Source organism: Solea solea, chromosome 20, assembly GCF_958295425.1.
Source record: "Solea solea chromosome 20, fSolSol10.1, whole genome shotgun sequence".
In the NCBI taxonomy this organism is placed as follows: Eukaryota; Metazoa; Chordata; class Actinopteri; order Pleuronectiformes; family Soleidae; genus Solea; species Solea solea.
This window is the reverse complement of record NC_081153.1, coordinates 20273173-20292362: the sequence shown is the minus strand read 5'-3', so window position 1 is coordinate 20292362 and position 19190 is coordinate 20273173. Positions and strand designations below refer to the sequence as shown.

The 19190-nt window shown below is 38.0% G+C and overlaps 3 protein-coding genes across 7 annotated transcripts in view; 2 read left to right on the top strand and 1 right to left on the bottom strand.

Moving 5' to 3' along the window:
* Nucleotides 1-5155, top strand: part of kiaa0319l (KIAA0319-like ortholog) — a 40676-nt gene extending 35521 nt beyond the window's left edge. For all 4 annotated transcript variants that reach the window (XM_058619180.1, XM_058619178.1, XM_058619179.1 and 1 more), the window contains 8 exons: nucleotides 44-129; nucleotides 800-905; nucleotides 1161-1350; nucleotides 1455-1636; nucleotides 2316-2439; nucleotides 2618-2700; nucleotides 3491-3634; nucleotides 3915-5155. In XM_058619180.1, the coding sequence (XP_058475163.1) occupies nucleotides 44-129; nucleotides 800-905; nucleotides 1161-1350; nucleotides 1455-1636; nucleotides 2316-2439; nucleotides 2618-2700; nucleotides 3491-3634; nucleotides 3915-3998 (999 nt within the window). In that variant the 3' untranslated portion in view covers nucleotides 3999-5155. The remainder of the gene's footprint in view (nucleotides 1-43; nucleotides 130-799; nucleotides 906-1160; nucleotides 1351-1454; nucleotides 1637-2315; nucleotides 2440-2617; nucleotides 2701-3490; nucleotides 3635-3914) is intronic.
* A 4-nt stretch (nucleotides 5156-5159) lies between these two features.
* ppt1 (palmitoyl-protein thioesterase 1 (ceroid-lipofuscinosis, neuronal 1, infantile)) lies at nucleotides 5160-10359 on the bottom strand. Its single transcript, XM_058619185.1, has 10 exons — nucleotides 10254-10359; nucleotides 9158-9280; nucleotides 8646-8755; nucleotides 7924-8051; nucleotides 7655-7725; nucleotides 7282-7384; nucleotides 7081-7171; nucleotides 6891-6989; nucleotides 6731-6802; nucleotides 5160-6039 (listed from the first exon to the last, which is right to left on the bottom strand). The coding sequence occupies exons 2-10, from the start codon at nucleotides 9270-9272 to the stop codon at nucleotides 5917-5919; spliced, it is 912 nt and encodes a 303-aa protein (XP_058475168.1). The 5' UTR covers nucleotides 9273-9280; nucleotides 10254-10359; the 3' UTR covers nucleotides 5160-5916.
* Nucleotides 10360-10438: 79 nt separating this feature from the next.
* Nucleotides 10439-15853, top strand: rragcb (Ras-related GTP binding Cb). Of its 2 annotated transcripts, none has more exons than XM_058619183.1 (7): nucleotides 10439-11080; nucleotides 12647-12850; nucleotides 12953-13152; nucleotides 13705-13819; nucleotides 13900-14042; nucleotides 14103-14269; nucleotides 14790-15853. In XM_058619183.1, exons 1-7 carry the CDS (start codon nucleotides 10901-10903, stop codon nucleotides 14945-14947), a joined length of 1167 nt encoding a protein of 388 aa, XP_058475166.1. In that variant the 5' UTR covers nucleotides 10439-10900; the 3' UTR covers nucleotides 14948-15853. The 2 variants fall into 2 exon arrangements, with proteins under 2 accessions (XP_058475166.1, XP_058475167.1); XM_058619184.1 differs by having other exon boundaries at nucleotides 10442-11080; nucleotides 14121-14269.
* Nucleotides 15854-19190: the final 3337 nt, after the last annotated feature.

Sequence of the window (19190 nt, the reverse complement as noted above, 5' to 3'; positions counted from 1 at the left end):
TGAATGGATTCATGTTTAAAAACATTTTATTTCCATGTCCCAGGCACCAAAACCATGTCCCTATGTTAAAGAGATGCAGGACGCCGCCACCTTCTACACCAACCGCGTGCTCAAGGAGTACAAGGACAAGTAAGTGAAGCCTCCGTTTACTGTGGAGTCACTGATTGTCTCATCTGACCTTGAGCAGCGTGACTCAAAAAGGAAAGGACATATTTGGATGGACTTTTCTGGGGATGTAGGTTATGGCACTTTTTTTTTTTTTTTCAATTCATATTCAGGATTTTTTTTTTTCCCCCCATACAATTTTTCACCTGGCAAGATAAAGTGGGATACAGTTTCCTGAGCAGTCTGGGTGGAGGTTTGAGCTTATTTTTAGATCCTTTCGCATTATTATTATTTTATATAAATGTAACACCTAATAAATAAGTATCATAGGAACATTCAAACATAGCCAAGCAGTTCCTGCAGCCGATCTGTTGCTCATTATCTCACGGCATCACAAAGAGTCAGCTCTGGCACAACTGGCTGACATGCTGGTGGTTAGACTCCCTGCATTTAAACGTGTTTATGAGCAGATTTGAGTTGTAGTCAAATTCCTCTGATTGAAATTACCCTTTTCACACTAAACAGAAACACTGCACAAAACATGACTTTTGTTGTCAAAGTATCCTCGGAGTTAAATGCAAAACAGTGACAGTCCTGTATCCAAACAGCCAGTTTATATGCTGTGTTATTCGTTGTCTATTTTGGGGTGTGGGGGTCTCGTGTGATGTCTGAGCATGGTCTTTTCCGCTGACAGGGACATGACACATGTGGACTGGGTGAAGGCATACATCGCCATCTGGACTGAGCTGCAAGACTACATCAAGAAGTACCACACAACAGGACTGACCTGGAGCAAGAGCGTGAGTCTTAAATGACTTCCTGAGAAGTAAAAGTTCACTTCACTGAATGTGATCATGTGATTAATCACCATGAAATTGGCACTTGGAGGAAAGGGAAAAAATAAAAGGACATTTTTGGAAATAAAAACAACTCTTAGGTATTCAAAGCAATTGAGATGTTATCAGATCTCATGCTGTTTGTCATTTAATGCGTTTGTAATGCAAATGTTAATTAAGATTTCTCCTGTCACCTTTCTAATTTCCTGTCCACCTCAGGGTCCAGTAGCCTCAGCTACTGCAGCCGCTCCTGCACCTGCTGGTGGTTGTTGTCCTCCCCCACCCCCCCCAGGACCACCACCTCCTCCTATGGACCTGAGTGCACCCTCTGGCGGTGGCAGTGCCGATTCTGGTCTTAGTCGTAATGCTTTGTTCGAGTCACTCAACAAGGGAGCCGACATAACCAAGGGTAGGTAGCTGAAAGGCTTTTCTAAAACCACATTGTGAGTTTAAGTAAATTCTCATGTGATTATTTATTTATTTATTTTTCCCCTCTCTTTCTTTGACCTCCAGGCCTGAAGCATGTGAGCGATAACGAGAAGACCCACAAGAATCCTGGCCTGAGGGGTCAGGGAGCTTCTGTGCGTACTGGACCCAAACCCTTTGCTTCTTCCTCCCCCAAACCCGCTGCGTCCCCTGCTCCAGCCAAAACTCTGCCCCCAGTGTTGGAGCTGGAAGGGAAGAAGTGGAAAGTGGTAAGTTATTGAACCTATCTCTCCTCAGTGAATAAGACACAAAGTGTATTTTCTTATTGTCAGTTTTAGTAAAGGCAGCTAGTCATGTTTAGACCTGTTCAAACAGAATCATTGGAAACTGCACCAGTGGTAAAACAAAATCTTGTATTGTCCCTTTTCGGACATTTCAGCCAATTGAAAAATGAGAACCAGAGAGTTTTAGATGACGCATATATACAAAATCTCTACCCCCAAAAAACTGTTAAACATAGAAACCCAAAATCTGAGGTCTTGCCTTAAAAGCTATCATTCAGCTAACAATAAAATCTGTGTTTCTCAAACTTTATATGAGGACCCCATTTTTTTAAAGGTGAAACATTTTCATGATCCAATGGAAAATATAATTTGAGAAAAAAGTAACTGCTATTTGTGTAATAATGAATATCATTTTGAACAGACATTGCAATATAGATATGTTTGATATGTGAATTGCAAATTAATTTATGCACACACAGGCCGTGAGTCATATCAAATGTTAACTTCATTTTTTTTGTGGCTTTTAGCTGAAATTATTGAGTGAAAGTTATTTGCCAAATCCATTTTGGCAAATCCTCACAAACTGCTGCATTAATCGAGAGGGAAAAAAAACTCTTGGGCTCTGTTTTTGTCCGCTGATTTGTTCCTTTCTCGCCGCCTGTAGGAAAACCATGAGGGCGCACAGAATCTGGTGATCAGCGACACTCAGCTGAAGCAAGTGGTTTATGCTTTCAAGTGTAACAAAAGCACTCTGCAGGTCAAAGGCAAAATTAACTCCATCATCGTCGGTAAGAACAAAGCTGAGGTTTGTAATCTCGGTGAAGGCTTAGATACTGTTGTATTTAAACTTCAGTAGTTCTAGTTAAACATGTGAACAGATCTTATCTCAAGTGTTGAACACAAATCTGCATATAAACCACAGACCATAATATAACTCAAGTATCAACGGACCTCTGTTTCACTCAGACAACTGTAAGAAGATGGGCCTGGTGTTTGATGATGTCGTGGGCGTCGTAGAGATCATCAACTGCAAAGACGTTAAGATCCAGGTGTGTGTATAAGATGATTATCGTGTGTGTTCCTGTCCACTGACTTTGTTTCATGTCACCATGTCACCCACTGGTTTATGTGCTGCTGTTTATGCTTTTTCATGAGCATCGTCCTGTAAGTTCATGTAGTTTAGGGCTACACTATTAATTCTAATTCTAATACTATTAATTCTAATACTATTAATTCATCTTCAACTATTTTGAGAATTGGTTTTAGCGGGGGTTTATCATTAAATAGGGCTGAACGTTTTTTTTGACAGGATTGCTATATGGTTTGCGATATCGAAGAGAATGATAATTTTTACATCATTATCATCATTTTAATTTGAAAACTGTGTGATATTTGTGCAGATGTGTGGGAACCAAAGATGTTCTCTTCAGTCTGTAGAATAAGATTTATATAGATCAAGACAATAATTAATCAAAAATGATATTTTGACAAATATGGTGCCACTTGCAATTGTAAAATTGCAGTACAGTAGCTCCATATAACAAAGAAATTCAAACTGAATCATTTTGGTTTGTGGACAAAACAAGACATTTGAGAACATCATCATTTGAAGGTTTGGTTAACACTGATCAACATTTTGTGGACCAAACGATTAATTGAAAAGGTAATTGATCGATGAAAATGAGCCCTAATGCTGTTACATGTTGGTCAAACACTGAGCAGTAGGTTGAGAGAAATGTGTCCTATCACATAGAAGTGAAATAAATCCACGGTTCTGTTGTGATGCCACAGCTGTCGCATGTATTTGTATAAATGTTATTGTTTTTAATATGACTCCAGGTCATGGGTAAGGTCCCCATCATCTCCATCAACAAGACGGACGGTTGTCACATTTACCTAAGCAAAGACTCGGTGAACTGTGAGATCGTCAGCGCCAAGAGCTCAGAGATGAACATCCTGATTGTCAAGGAAGACGGAGATTATGTGAGTATCCTTGTCCCTGGAACCATTTATTCCTGTTGGGTTTAATACAATTCATTGTAGGACCAAAGACTTGGGTTGACTTGAAGATGGTTTAATACGTTCAAAAATTATTCAAAATATTTTTATAAAATATATAATATCAGAATTATTCATCTTAACTGTTAAATAAAAAAATAAAATACTGTATATTTAGTTTTTGGTCTGTGGAAGTAAATGGATGAAGTTAAAGCATTTTGAACATAGCACATCGAAGCTAAACAACCTGTCTGTCTTTACTCAGACGGAGTTTGCTGTTCCTGAGCAGTTCAAGACCGTCTGGGACGGCACCAAACTCGTCACCACAGCATCAGAGATCACCGGGTAGATTCAAGCGTGGAGAAAATGGCCGCCTCTCCTCGACACATCACCCCAATGCCCGCCTGACTGTTCGACCACCCCACCAACTCACTATCAACGTTGTAGACTGAGATTTGGACCTCATGTGTTCCACCCCCCCTTCCCTGTCAGCCAAGCACAGCTTCCGCTGTCCCTTCCATAAGCCAATGAGAGGATTGCTTGCTTTACCTGCAGCAAATCCTCCAGCCAATCAGCAGGGAGCAGCTTGTTATTCAAATCAGATTCCCTGTAAATCCAATGAGCACTTTTCAAAAATGAGTTTTGCCAACAGATGGGATGCACTTGATTTCTTTTTTTTCCCCAAAAAAGATAAACCCGTAGAATAGCCATCATGGAAACAGATGGGGATTCATCTGCAAAAAAAGCAACTGCATTCAATCAGGCTCTTCTTAAAGTTGTGACCTGATTTTCTGCTTCATTTTAGGCAGTGTTACCAATGACAACAGCATTTCTACACAGGATAATGGCATCCATGTTACCACCACCATCGCTGATGTAGACGGTAAAATAAACATCATTGGAAGTCACCAATTATGCATGTTAAACATTTGTCAAATTTAAAAGCACATAGAAATAAGTTAAAAACACTTTGTGTGCAAAATCAGTCTATTTCACATCGTAAAACGTTAACAAGTAGAAGAACAAGTAATAATTCCATGTGCTATCCCTTAATCCCACACATCGGACATTCCTGAGTTTTAATCATTCCATGTAAGGAGGCCTGTAAGAAAAATTCAAAATGTTTGAGGTAAAGAGCAAAGAGATGTTGACACAGACGGAAGGAAAGAATGATGCAGAAAGACTCAAGACAAAAGAAAATCACTGATTATTGTTAAATGCTTCATGTTCACCTCAGGCTCTAGATTGAAAATATCTGCTGTAATCACGTGTGTACATATAAATATGATTCATTTTGAAATGGTCTTAAATATCAACATCTCTTCACTCTTCCTCTGAGGGCTGTCTGCACTCTCTGATGTTCAGCTCCTGGAGCTGTGACGCTCTTCACTCATTTCCTTTTTTTTTTTTCTATTGTCTTTCTTTTACCTTGTTATTTTGGGTCCAACAATCAGAGGTCTGCTCATTAGTACTGGAAACATCATTAAAGGAAATCTTGCAATAAAACCAGTGTAGTTTGGTCTGTCTTTATTGTATAATTAATCCATCAGCTGTTAAAATAATAACAAACATTTGTAAAAGCAATAAAACATCATCATGAAATAACATTAGAGTCCAGTGTTAGTGGATTTGCTACAAGTGATCAGTGCAAAAATGGGTTTTTAAGCCTCGGTTTACTCTTTCTCTGCGTTATTGTGAAGCCAGATCATGTATTTCAGGATCAGGGTTGCAAAAGTCTTTTTAAAATTGCAAAACTTTCCATTTAAGGGAATTAATGTGAGTTAAGTTGAAGATTGGGAACTTAAGCCACGCCTCTGTATGCACTGTATTTTCCATTCCTCCTTCACATGTATTATAAGAACTGGATGGAGTATTTGCAGCTACTTTTTTCCCCAGTGGCCACTAGTGGTACTGCAACAAAAAACAATTCTCCCATAGACCACAATAGTAAAACTGTTGACAGCTCGAGACATGGACATTAAAAGCCCAGAAACATCTTATTTCCAAGAGAAGTCACAGCTAGAGAGCCACATATACATACATGTGTATATATTTATATACCTACACACACAAATAATCTGTTGTGTCTTTCAATTGTATCCTTTTGCATGCATTTCTGCTTATGACAAAACAAAGCGTTTATTTTGTATATCATAGTTTCATTATTTCCAGTTAATTCTCTTTAATTTCCATGGAAAGTCTTCTGGGGATTTACTCTACCGCCCCTTTTGCAACCCTAATCAGCATTAGAAGTGTTGTTTGGTGCTTTAGTGAAGGAAAGGCAGCAGGTTTTCCTTGAACCACTCTGGGGTGAACTGTAGGTGATCTCCTTCAGTCGCCAGGAAAACCAACTTTCCGGCTTTGTCCATGGCTGCCAGGCCCAAACGATCCTGAGGAGAAACAAACAAGACTTTAGCCAGAAAGGTTTTATAACACACACACACGCGCACCCTTTCACTTAACTTCCCGTAAATAATTATTTGGAGATTAGCGGCAGTAGAATCTCTGAAAGGATTTCCTCATTCACACATGCAGCCTGCCAGAGTAAATGGTCTGTATTTATTTATAAAGCCCTTTTTCTAGTCTGGATGATCACTCAAAGCCAATTTACACTTAAGTTTCGTTATTCACCCATTCATACAGCACATCTATGTCTATCACAAGACTCCTTGCTATGGAGTTCCTGGCAGTGCTTGATGCAGAACTAAACCCAGATGTGTGAAAGGCTGAAATGGTGAATATCAGAGGATACTAGATATATGAATATTAAAAGAAAATGTAAGGGAATAAGTAGCAGAGCTCAACAAACTGACAATAGCATTGATTCTAAATGTGATTTTGATTTGAAAAACACTTTTCATTGTTGCATTTAAATGAGAAGCTAAAAGATTATTTTTTTTGTAAATAAAGATATTAAAGGTTATTAAATTAAGTTGTATGATTGAATTTGTGATTATTCAAAGATGGTGTGAAGAGCGACCAGTTCTTTAGGATTTTCTAAATAGGACGGGGTTTGTATTCATATGCACTGACCTATTTTATATTATATCAACATAAAAGTATATCCATAAAGACTTTCACCTCTTTGTAGAGAACGCTCTCCTGGAGAGTCTCCGTCTCCTTGGCCTGGCCGGTTTTCAGGAAGCCAAACCACTGACGGACAAAAAAAAAACAAACCCGTTTGTGATGCAGCGTCATAACATTTAATGTTTTAATGTTACATGTGTGTTGGGAGTGTTACCTCACTGTCTACAGGATCCACCACAGTGTCCTGCAGGAACTTGACCAGGACAAACTTGTCCAGCAGCTGGAGATTCTTCTTATAAGTCTCATTTACTGCCTTCAAGGTACAAAAACACAAGAGGATAGTTTTCAGTCTTGCACTGATGCAAATGTTGCATTTGCCTGATCTGGTTTTTCCACATACTGACCCGCTCCTGGTTGATGTCGGCCAAGAACAGGCTGTGCTTCTTGTACAGGTCGTCATTTAACGGGTCGTGCCAGTACTGTGCCTGCACCAGGCTGAAAAAGCGCACACACACACACACGCACACATTCACACAGACAGTCAGTGCTGCACCTTTAGTTTCACAGGAACAGCGGCATCTAATGTGGTGACGGTCACAGCTTACTGTTTCTGGACGATGTCGGTGTAAGCGCCGTCGTTCAGAGCTTTGCGGATCATGTCGCAGATGTGTGAGCTTTCGCCGGGACAGCGGGGTAAACCGTACACACCTGAGGAACAACACACACGTCGGGAGGGTTTAGACTTTAAATAGTCAATTATTTTGACAAACAGACAAAAAGACCACAACCAACAAAAGCTCAGTTACTTATTTTTGGTTTTGTTGACAAAATAAAAGCAGCAAATATCAAGAGAATATTGAAACGAGGTAAGACAGCACGATATTCTGGAGTCAGAACAGAAATAATATGATAATATTTCCTGCTTCTTTGGGAGTGAGCTGTTTTGGTGTCGTGTTTTTTTCCTCATGATGATGTTACCTTGGTGCTGACCACCGACAGAGATCAGAGTTTTCATTGTTGGAGAGGGACAGCGCTGAGCAACAGCTCTCCTGTGAGGACAGTAAGCAGCGGGGAATCAGAGTGAGCTTCCACAGTCTTATCAGGAAAAACATGTTCAAACAGAGGATGCAACCTAAGACTGAAGCATCTCTGCACCGAGAGCCAAGACATCAGTTTTCCTATTTCTTTCACTTTGAACAAGAAGGAAAGCTACACAACATTCAGTGTCCAGAACAGGAGCTACATACAGAAATTGTGCCCCCTGGGAGAAGCCCATGGCGTTGTACCCTCCCTTCAACTTGGGGTCCTGAGCCAGCTGACTGCACACCATGGACACCTGCTTATTCACGTCCATGAAAAAGCCATTTTCTGTGTCCTGCAGGAGCGGAAATATAAAAAGTTCAAAGCCTGGCGGACAAATTAGAAGAACGAGACGAGCACAGCCCGCGAGGAGTGATGCGGTCATGGTGTCGAGATGGATCAAAGCAAAGTCAAACTGGTTTGCAGCGAATATAAATGTGGAGAAACGACACAGAGAAGCTGTAAAAGGAGCCATTTTGTCTGATGTAACTTGTGCCAGTGGTGCTGCAACTGTCACAGAATGGGACTCCTGACATTTTCATATGGACAAATCAGTCACAGCTGCTGTATCACTGGTTCCATACAACTTTCTTGGCTATACATTTGTATATGCATTGTGTGTGTTCGTGCAATTGGAAAAAGAGAAGTTGGTTTCTCAATTCAAGGTGGAGAGACTGAATTTATGTACATTTATGGAATTTAAATAAAGTCTCAATGAAATATCACACGTTTCTTGGGTCATGTCGGTTAATTTTTACAGCAGAAAATGATATGATGAGGATAAAACAGAACTTCACAAAGGGAATCTGCCATTTTATATCAGTAAATAGCACAGAAAAATAAAAGAAAATAAACAACTGCAGACTTAAAAACACAGCGTTAGCGGTACCTCTACGATGTTTTTCCCAATCATGAGTGAGATCACGTAAATTCCCGGGATCTCTTTCTCAACCATCTTCTTTATCGCACCCATGCTGAGAGGGTTACAACAGCTGTCACCTGGCGAAAACACACACACACACAGACACACACACTTGGTTTTGTTTATTCACATTGAAACAACTGAGCTACAGTTAAGATTAAGATTATTCCCCAAATAGAAAAGTAAAAACACAAGTGAAACAGATACTGCTCTAAAGAAGTATGCTAAAAATGCCTTCATGCTTTAAAACATAAGATTAATCATCTTCACGGCTCAAATCCCAATAACGGATTACAATGACAAGTAATGCCTTTGTATCCAAACCCTGTCAGAGTTTTCAATACTGTTGACCAGACGTACTAAAAATGGTAAAGATAACTCACTGGACTTCTGATATGTAAACTTAAAGTGCTGAAAGACAGATAGTGTATGTAAACATGTTTAAAATGTGTTATGTATCCTTTAACTACAATCCTCACCCATCCCATGCCAAATCACCAACGGTAGTGTGCCATTGTTGGAGTAGTCGAGTGGAGCGGCAGCAGCCAGCAGCACTGGACCAGCCAGGAGGAAACACAGGAGCGCTGCTGCCATTATGGACCCTGAAATAAGAATTCCACAATACTTAAGTCTAATTAAGTACAAAACAGCAAACACAATATGAAAAAACCCAGCCAGTATGCGACAGCATTTTTGAATATTGCACTGACGACGTGCAACATTTGACTATAAATAACTATAGTTATATATATTAAATAATAATTTAAATCAAACTGCGGTGGCTCTCATTGTACCTCTCAAACCAATTCTCTTCTCATTTTTCTTTATTAAAAAATCTGCCTTTATTGTAAGTTCTTGGTCAAACAAAACCAACACGAGGAACTATCTACATGTGTTGTAGTTCAGTCAGTCTTTGCAATATGTATACATCAAATACTCTATAATGCATATATTGTTATCACAATGATGATAGATGTTCTATATATTGTGCAGCCCAAACACAAGTGAGAGTAAATAAATAAACAACAGTACAAAGAGGTTATACTTTTTTTACTATTCCAGGGTGAAGAAAAACAACATTATTTAATATACCTTGATTTTAACATTTAGACCACAAATGCAGATTAAATTGGTGCACCATTTCAAACTGTGTTTTTAGTTGTCGGTTTAAAACAGTGTTATGTGTTAGTTTGTGTTATCAACTGATCGATTGTGCAGAACAGAAACCATGATGTTGTATTTCCTGTTATCTACAGTGCTTTCAGTTCTTTATCAGTGCCTCACATATAAAACATAAAAGACTATGTTTGAACAAGGAAAGAGTCCACAGATTATCCCCGAACAACCCTATTTTCACTGAGTCACTGAGTCACATTCAAGTGAGTACGTACAAGCTAAAAACACAGACTTTTCACTCAGTTATTAGTAACTAAATACACTTCCGAGACAAATGGTGGAATATTTAAGATACGAAACGTTTAAAAACACAAACCAAATTTTAAATATAGCTCATAATTCAAGTGTACACCAGATAATTACTGTTAAATCATTGTTATACACAAACACATTACTCACCGCTTATGTGCCAGTTCCTGCTTGTTTGTCGATTCTGTCACATGACATTTTCGTTTAGACAGAGCAGCCAATCAAATTCAGGGAGGCTGGGTTGCCATGTTGGGCAGTTTTTTCCGCTCAGCTGGAAGAACCAAATTCGGTCCAGTTCTGAGAGTTTATGTTGCTTTTTTATCATTACACAGAACGGTGTTACGAATACTGCATACACACTTGCAAACCATTACATATAGAATTATTTGTATAACAATTAATAATTGTTATATTTGTTATACCGACTTCTTCGTTTTAGTCACAAATGGCAACACAGAGGTGGGCGGAAATGTCTAATTTGAAACTGTCCTATTTTGAGATCATTTCTGCTTTATTTGCTTGGGTTATGCAGTCCTAACACGACATTGCGATAATGTGACATTTATTACAAGTGTTATTTCAAACCACACAATGATACGTTAGCGTTTTAACACAGAAACACCGAGGGGTCAGCTGCCAGCCTGTTAGCTTGCCATGCTAGCTTGTCGCGAAAGTCCTCGACAACAATAACATTCTCGCTCGGGACAGTTTTGAACAGGACAGACAAAAACACCACCGTGTACTAACAGCGCACTGCTCTAAGAAGAACACAACACAGAGGGGCAGTCTAGTTCAGAATGTCTATGAAATGCGGGGAGTCTGCGTTTACTGGGAGTTACGATGTCGGGTCGTTTCCCAAAAGTTTTGGTTACGGGGCGGAGGAGGAGGGAGACATGGAGGAGAACTGCTCCCCTCCAGACAAACCCAGAATACTGCTGATGGGACTGAGGCGCAGCGGGAAGTCATCCATACAGAAGGTAGGATTCATTTATATTTAGAGGAAAGTGGTTATGATTTATCTTCATGAATGTAATTTTCATATTATTATGGTAGACGTTTTAAAAAAACGTTTTTTATAAACATTGGCTCTAGTCCCTAATGACCACTTTATTTTGTGTTATTTGACTAGAAATATGTGTTCTCATACTGCTACTAGAACTGATACTAATGTGATTTAATACTGCTATTAAGACTAATACTAATGTGTTTTAATACTGCTACTAGGACTGATACTAATGTGTTTTAATACTGCTAGTAGGACTGATACTAATGTGTTTTAATACTGCTATTAAGACTAATACTAATGTGTTTTAATACTGCTTCTAAGACTAATACTAATGTGTTTTTTATACTGCTACTAGGACTGATACTAATGTGATTTAATACTGCTATTAAGACTAATACTAATGTGTTTTAATACTGCTACTAAGACTAATACTAATGTGTTTTAATACAGCTACTAAGACTAATACTAATGTGTTTTAATACTGCTAGTAGGACTGATACTAATGTGTTTTAATACTGCTACTAGGACTGATACTAATACTGCTACAAATACTAATAAATGATGTATTCATGTATCACCTTAACAATATTTAACTTTGTAACAAGCTGGGTTAAATGTTATAATACTGTAAGTCACTTGTAGTATCAACATTGTCTCCATTATAACTGTGAATGGTAAAACGCACATAATCAAAAACACAATGTGCAGAGATTAATAGTCCAGTTACATCATTAAACATAGCTCACATGTGCATAATATTACTTTTAATATTTGAAACAAATAAATATTGGGAAACCCCTTTCTGCAATACAATACAATACAATACAAATAGTAAAATACAATACAAATAGTAAAATTATGCAACCTTAAAAACCATTGAACAACTGTACGGCAACATTTAAAGGGATAAAAAGGTACATAATGGATAAAAAAACAGTCAATAGACAGTTTTCACATGATAATAAGTCAGTCATCATCTACCGCTTTATCCTCAACCAGAGGGTCGCGGGGGGTGCTGTGCCAATCTCAGCTACATCGGGCGATAGGCGGGGTACACCCTGGACAGTTCGCCAGTCCATCGCAGGGCCACACACAGATAGAGACAAACAACCATTCACTCTCACACTCACTCCTATGGTCAATTTGGAGTGTCCAATTTACCTATCCCCACATTGCATGTTTTTGGACTGTGGGAGGAAGCCGGAGTACCCGGAGGGAACCCACGCACACACGGGGAGAACATGCAAACTCCATGCAGAAAGGCCCTTGTTCCAACCGGGGCTCGAACCCGGGTCTTCTCGCTGCAAGGCGAGAGTGCTAACCACTACACCACCGTGTGGCCCTCATGATAATAAGTGTTATAAATAATATTTATTTATATAGCCCAACGTCACAAACACATTTCCCCCGAACGGCTTTACAGCCAGCAAGTTAAATCCTCCATCAGACATTGCGTGAGGGGAAAACCCTTGTACAGTTTACATTGACCGTATTGTTGTTTGTATTGAAATAATATTGTGACTTGCACATACCCCAGGTGGTATTCCACAAAATGTCACCCAATGAGACTTTGTTCCTGGAGAGCACCAACAAAATCTACAAGGACGACATCTCCAGCAGCTCCTTTGTCAACTTCCAGATCTGGGACTTTCCTGGACAGGTTGACTTTTTCGACCCCACGTTTGACAGTGAGATGATTTTCAAAGGAACCGGTGCTTTGATTTTTGTCATCGATGCTCAGGTAAGAGGATCTGAAGCTTACATTTAAATGCTTCCTGTGTGAAATGAGTCAACACATCCGGGCTTTTGGTTCTCTTCCCATAAATATGTCTCCTGTCATTAGGATGATTACGTGGAGGCACTGGTTCGGTTGCATCTCACTGTGTCAAGAGCCTACAAAGTGAATCCAGACATCAACTTTGAGGTTTTCATCCATAAAGTAGACGGACTGTCAGATGACCACAAAATAGAAACACAGAGAGACATTCATCAGCGGGCTAACGATGATCTGGCAGATGCCAACCTGGAGAAGGTTCACCTCAGGTGACCATACATTTCCTATTTTATCCCCTTTTTTAAATAATTGTTCTTCAGGGTCCCAGGGAGAAAATGTGGCTGTATATACATGAGTGATGTTGTGTTATATGTGTGTATATACAATATTCATTAGTCATTCAATAGTCATTTTAGATATAGTGTTAGATGTAGCATGATAATAACTAGAAGGGTGGGTGGAAATGTTAACACTCTCTTTGCCATGATAAACAAAGTTAAAAAGCTTTCTAGATCCATCCTAAAATTTAAGGCTTTTTCTCAGGGTCTTGATTTACTTCTCCAGGAGATCGGCTGAGTAGTTTTTGTGTAATCTTGCTGATTGTAACCACCTTGGTGGAGTTAACGACAATATTCTTTCTATTTGACCTGCATAAATTGGTGTGTTGTCGTGTCATCCTCACATTGAGCTGACATGACAATACTTGTGTTGTTGTTGTTGTTGTTGTTGTTGTTGTTGTTATCAGAATTATGATTTTTTTTCACTTGTCTGGTAATGCCTCACCTCTTCGTCACAATCCTCTCCTCCTGTTCCTTCCTCAGCTTCTACTTGACCAGTATCTACGACCACTCCATATTCGAGGCCTTCAGTAAAGTCGTCCAGAAGCTGATTCCTCAGTTACCAACTTTGGAGAACCTTTTAAACATTTTCATATCAGTATGTTGTTCTTCTTCTTATCTTCATTCAGTAAAAAACAAGTGTTTCCTTCAGTCATTAACATTATTTATGTTTTTCAGCATTCTGGGATTGAGAAAGCCTTCCTGTTTGACGTCGTTAGCAAGATCTACATCGCCACAGACAGCTCTCCTGTGGACATGCAGTCGTACGAAATCTGCTGTGATATGATCGACGTCGTCATTGATGTCTCCTGCATTTACGGGTAAGAAGGAGAATGTTTTTTTTAAAGTAATGGCAGAGATTATACCCACTGATTCTTCAGTCATCTCACTCTTGGCAGACTGATGGAAGACGGCAGCGGTTGTGCCTATGACAAGGAGTCGCTGGCTATCATCAAACTCAACAACACCACAGTGCTTTATCTGAAGGAGGTCACAAAGTTCCTCGCTCTTGTGTGCATCCTCAGAGAGGAGAGCTTTGAGAGGAAAGGTGGGCAGTCGTAGATTATTGAAACAGTCATGTTGGTACCACAGTGGTTTGATTATACAGGACATTAGAAGTGTTTATATGGAATCCAAAACTGGCAGCATAGAACTGTCTAGACTGCTTAAAATGACATATGATTCTACTTTTAGAAGTGTGTCCATATTCAAACAGCTAATGTTGTGTCTCATTTGGTAGGTTTGTGTCACTTATAAATCTTAACAAAGTATTTAAAACACCACAGTGACAAGATAACCCATTTGGATCAACAATTCCTGTATGCCGTGATGTAAAATCGCTGATGATCTCTATGGACTTTGGTGTGGGGAGTGAAAGGTTTCCAAATAGTCTGAAACCTGAACTATCATGTTGACTGTCTGTGGTCACTCCTTTTAAATGCTCAATATTTAGCAGGGTCTGACATTAGGAATGAAGGAAAGGCAGGATATATATATATATATATACTCACACAGCCAATTTGAAATTTGAAATGAGCCATTTTGATGGACTTTTGTTCCCTTTGCAGGTTTGATAGAGTACAATTTCCATTGTTTCCGGAAAGCCATCCACGAGGTGTTTGAAGTCGGCACCTCGGCACACACTGCTCACTGGAGAACAGCGAGCTCGTCCAGCAACAACCTGAGTGCTTTAAAATATGCGGCTCTGAATGGAAACGATGTTTAAAAGGGCAGAGGGGAGACGAGTGACATGTTTCGATTCTTTAGTGTTTACCTGAAGTGCAATGGTGGCCGCGCTGTGTGGAAAGAGATGGTATGAAAGCATGCGTGTCCTGTCCTGCAGATGTTGCCTCACTGTTTGCAAAATGAATGTGGATGGATTAGAGAAGACGCAGCTCATGAACTGGACACTGAGAGACAATGATGTTGCCTTTGAATGGAGTCACAGCATCAGAGCTGAAACAAGACTGTCTCATTCTCCTCTGGCTTGAAAAGAGGAGATCACACGTATTATTTAGAAATGCAGTATATTTGTCCAGTATAGGAGATGATATATATATATATAATATATATTTAAGAAAAAAAACTAAACCCATGCCAAAGTTCGGTTCATATTTTCTGTACATTTAATAGTAATAAAATGTCAAAAGTATATTTACCTTAACGGCCAGTTAATCCTCTTTACTCTGCAGCTTACTGGTGGTTGAGGATAGAGAACTATATTTTCATGAACTGCTCATCACATCCTATAAGATGTTTCTCTGTTACTCTTTTTTCATGTTTCTGCTTATTTTGAAGACTTTAAGTGGCTTTAATCTCCAGTGTGGAAAAAAACCCAAACCCTGTGACGTGCAGTGTTTGTGTTTTTCTCTGGTGGTAATGACTCATGTGACCAGCGTCTCCTGCTCAGACCGTGACTGTGCCAGTTCCTCGAGTGCTCAACAGAGGGAGCGACATCAATGTGGTCAAACAAGCAGGTGATATTTTGACTCGGACTTCCTGTCACAGCTCTCTGTAGCTTCAACGACACATTTTACGACGCAAACCTCCGTGTGAATGCTGAGTGGTAGCTTGAAAATGTATTTTTTGTTGTGTGTGAGTCTTCAATAAAAGATGTGCTATAGTTTGATGAGATGAGCTTCATTGCAGCTTTTTTCTTTCAACATCTATATCAACAAGTTTGCTCAGGGACACAGTCACCTAAAGCTACAGTATAGAAATGGTTCCTCCATGTTTGTGTTCATTTGTATGTGGCTTGTCACTGCAGTTCATTTATATCATCGCTATCCACAGTTCCAGTTTGAGATACCTACACTTAAATTCTGACTAGTTGTAAATCCACTTAAAGATATCTTCAATTCCCCTGGAAATATAAAATATATGATAACCTGAATGAAAGTATATGAATTACCATGGACAAGATCTAAGAATGAATTCCCTGCAAGATAAATTTAAATGATTCTACAGCATAAAATCAGAAATGTGATTAATATGTGCAGCTGTATCTTCCTCTATAAGATGCTGGCAGCTAAGATAAAACAATTTAAGATAAGATGAGATGATCCTTTATTTGCCGCACTACATGTAAAATGTTAAAAGAAAAAAGTCATACATACCATAGAGAGCAGAATATATTAAATATGGTCATATTATGTACCGAGTACTGATTGCACAGATATTACATGGTGTGTATTGTAGTTGTATGAATTAAAATGAGAAATATCACAGTAATAATACTACTCAAGTCTGTCTGCTTCATTCAGTGCTTAGTCTGCGTCAACACATTTCTGTATTGTAGTTATGTGGTTTGAACAGCAGATGGCAGCATTTTAACATATAAATGTTGTGTTTTACGTGTCAGGTACAGTGTACAGACACAGATTTACAAAAAAGAGTCAAAATTCATTTATTCTCAAACCAGATTCTCTAAGAAGCCACTGCAGTCTATCAATAGCTCATGTAAATAAACAGAAAAGTGCCACATCTCTCTCTCTCACTATTCATCCCAACTTTAATGGATAGTGTCAGGATGAAGCCACAGCTGAAGCCTCTAATCGTCCCCAGAAACTCCTGCTCACCACTGTGGAAAATGGAGGTCAATGAGAGAGAAAATCTTGCTCTCTGGTATTTTCTTTCTTTTTTTATTTTTATTGTAAGGATTTCACAGTTCTAACCACAGAGACATCCATACAACAGAGGAAAGAACAAGAAATGCAAGATTTTTTCTATGTAATGGGGTCAAAGGCTGTTGCTCAGGATCCTTATCTGTGCTGTGCTCACACATACTGTATGTAAACAACACACAACCATCCTTCATAATCTGATAAAGCACTCAAATGTGCCTGAATAAATACTCAACAAATATCTTATATTTATATCTATTTAAACAATGAAAAAGCATAGGTGCAAATAACTGTGTGTGTGTGTGTGAGTGTCCAGACTCGACATAATATACTGTCAAGAAATCCTTTATAATCTGACAAAACGGTCAGATTTGTGTGTAAAAACGCTCAATACTGTTCAATACATAGTTTATAATCAGATAAAACAGTCCAGATTAGGCAAATAACACAATCTAAACAGTCAAAGTATCCTTTATAATCTGATCAAACAGTCAAACCCAGGTGTGCAAATCACTCAACAATGTCAATTTATAGTCAATAAAACATTTATAATCTGATAAAGCGGTCCAAAATATGTGAGTTAAAGCTTGGTAATGTGAATACAGTCATAAAGTCGATTATAATCTGATAAAGAAGTCCAAAATATGAGTTAACACTCAGTTATATGACTAAACAGTCATAAAATTCTTTATAATCTGATAAAACAGTCCAAAATATGTGAGTTAACACTCAGTATTGTGAAAAACAGTCATACAATTCTTTATAATCTGATAAAGCTGTCCATAATACAAGTTAACGCTCAGTAATGTGACTAAACATACAACATACAATTCTTTATAATCTTTATAATCTGATAAAACAGACAAACCTGCGTGTGCAAACTCTCAACAATGTAATTGAAAAGTCAGTAAATTATTTATAATCTGATAAAAAACAGTCCAAATTATATGATTTGTCAACAAATACTTAAATCCTATAATCTGATAAATGTGTCAGACGAATATTGACACTAAACATCATACAACATATAACAATCATCCATAATCTGATGAAACTCACACATTTAGGAATGAACAGTCAAAATCATAAGTGCAAACACTTATATAACATAATGTGATTATGTGTGACAGTGAGCATGTGCGCAAACAGTCAACATCATTCGAATAAACAGTCATGGAATACTGTAACATATACTGAATATACTGAATAAGTTAACATTTGAATAATGTTACTTTATAGTCAATAAATCATATCTAATCTGACAAAACTGTCACATTTATGTGTAAAAACACTGAATAATGTTACCTTATAGTCAATAAATCATTTCTAATCTGACAAAACTGTCACATTTATGTGTAAAAACACTGAATAATGTCACTTTAGAGTCAATAAATCATTTCTAATCTGATAAAACTGTCACATTTATGTGTAAAAATAACGTTACTTTATAGTCAATAAATCATTTCTAATCTGATAAAACTGTCACATTTATGTGTAAAAACACTGAATAATGTTACCTTATAGTCAATAAATCATTTATAATCTGATAAAACTGTCACATTTATGGATAAAAACAATGAATGATGTTACTTTATAGTCAATAAATCATTTATAATCTGATAAAACTGTCACATTTATGTGTAAAAACACTGAATGATGTTACTTTATAGTCAATAAATCATTTCTAATCTGATAAAACTGTCACATTTATGTGTAAAAACACTGAATGATGTTACCTTATAGTCAATAAATCATCTATAATCTGATAAAACTGTCACATTTATGTGTAAAAACAATGAATGATGTTACTTTATAGTCAATAAATCATTTCTAATCTGATAAAACTGTCACATTTATGTGTAAAAACACTGAATGATGTTACCTTATAGTCAATAAATCATTTCTAATCTCATAAAACTGTCAAACCCACGTGCATCAATACTCAATAATGTGACAAATCCTTAATCTGATCAACTCTAAATGACATTCAGCAATCCTTCATAATCTGATAAAACATTCAAAAGCATGTGTAAAACCACTCAATGTTGTGAATAATGAGAATCACGTGTGCAAACTCAACGTAATGTGAATAAAAAGTCAATAATGTGATTGAACAATCAATAAATTGAGTGTGTGAACACTACGAACACACTAGTTTACTGACTGTAAATGTTATATATAGATAATATTAATTCCACATCAGAGTTTCCACTCATGCACAGAGAGAAGATAGAGTGGGTTGACATGAGCAGCTGAGAGCAGCTGAGAGCAGCTGAGGGCAGCAGCAGCAGCTTCTCTCTAACATGTATTTAAAAGATTCTCTTACATCCAAAAAACACACAGACT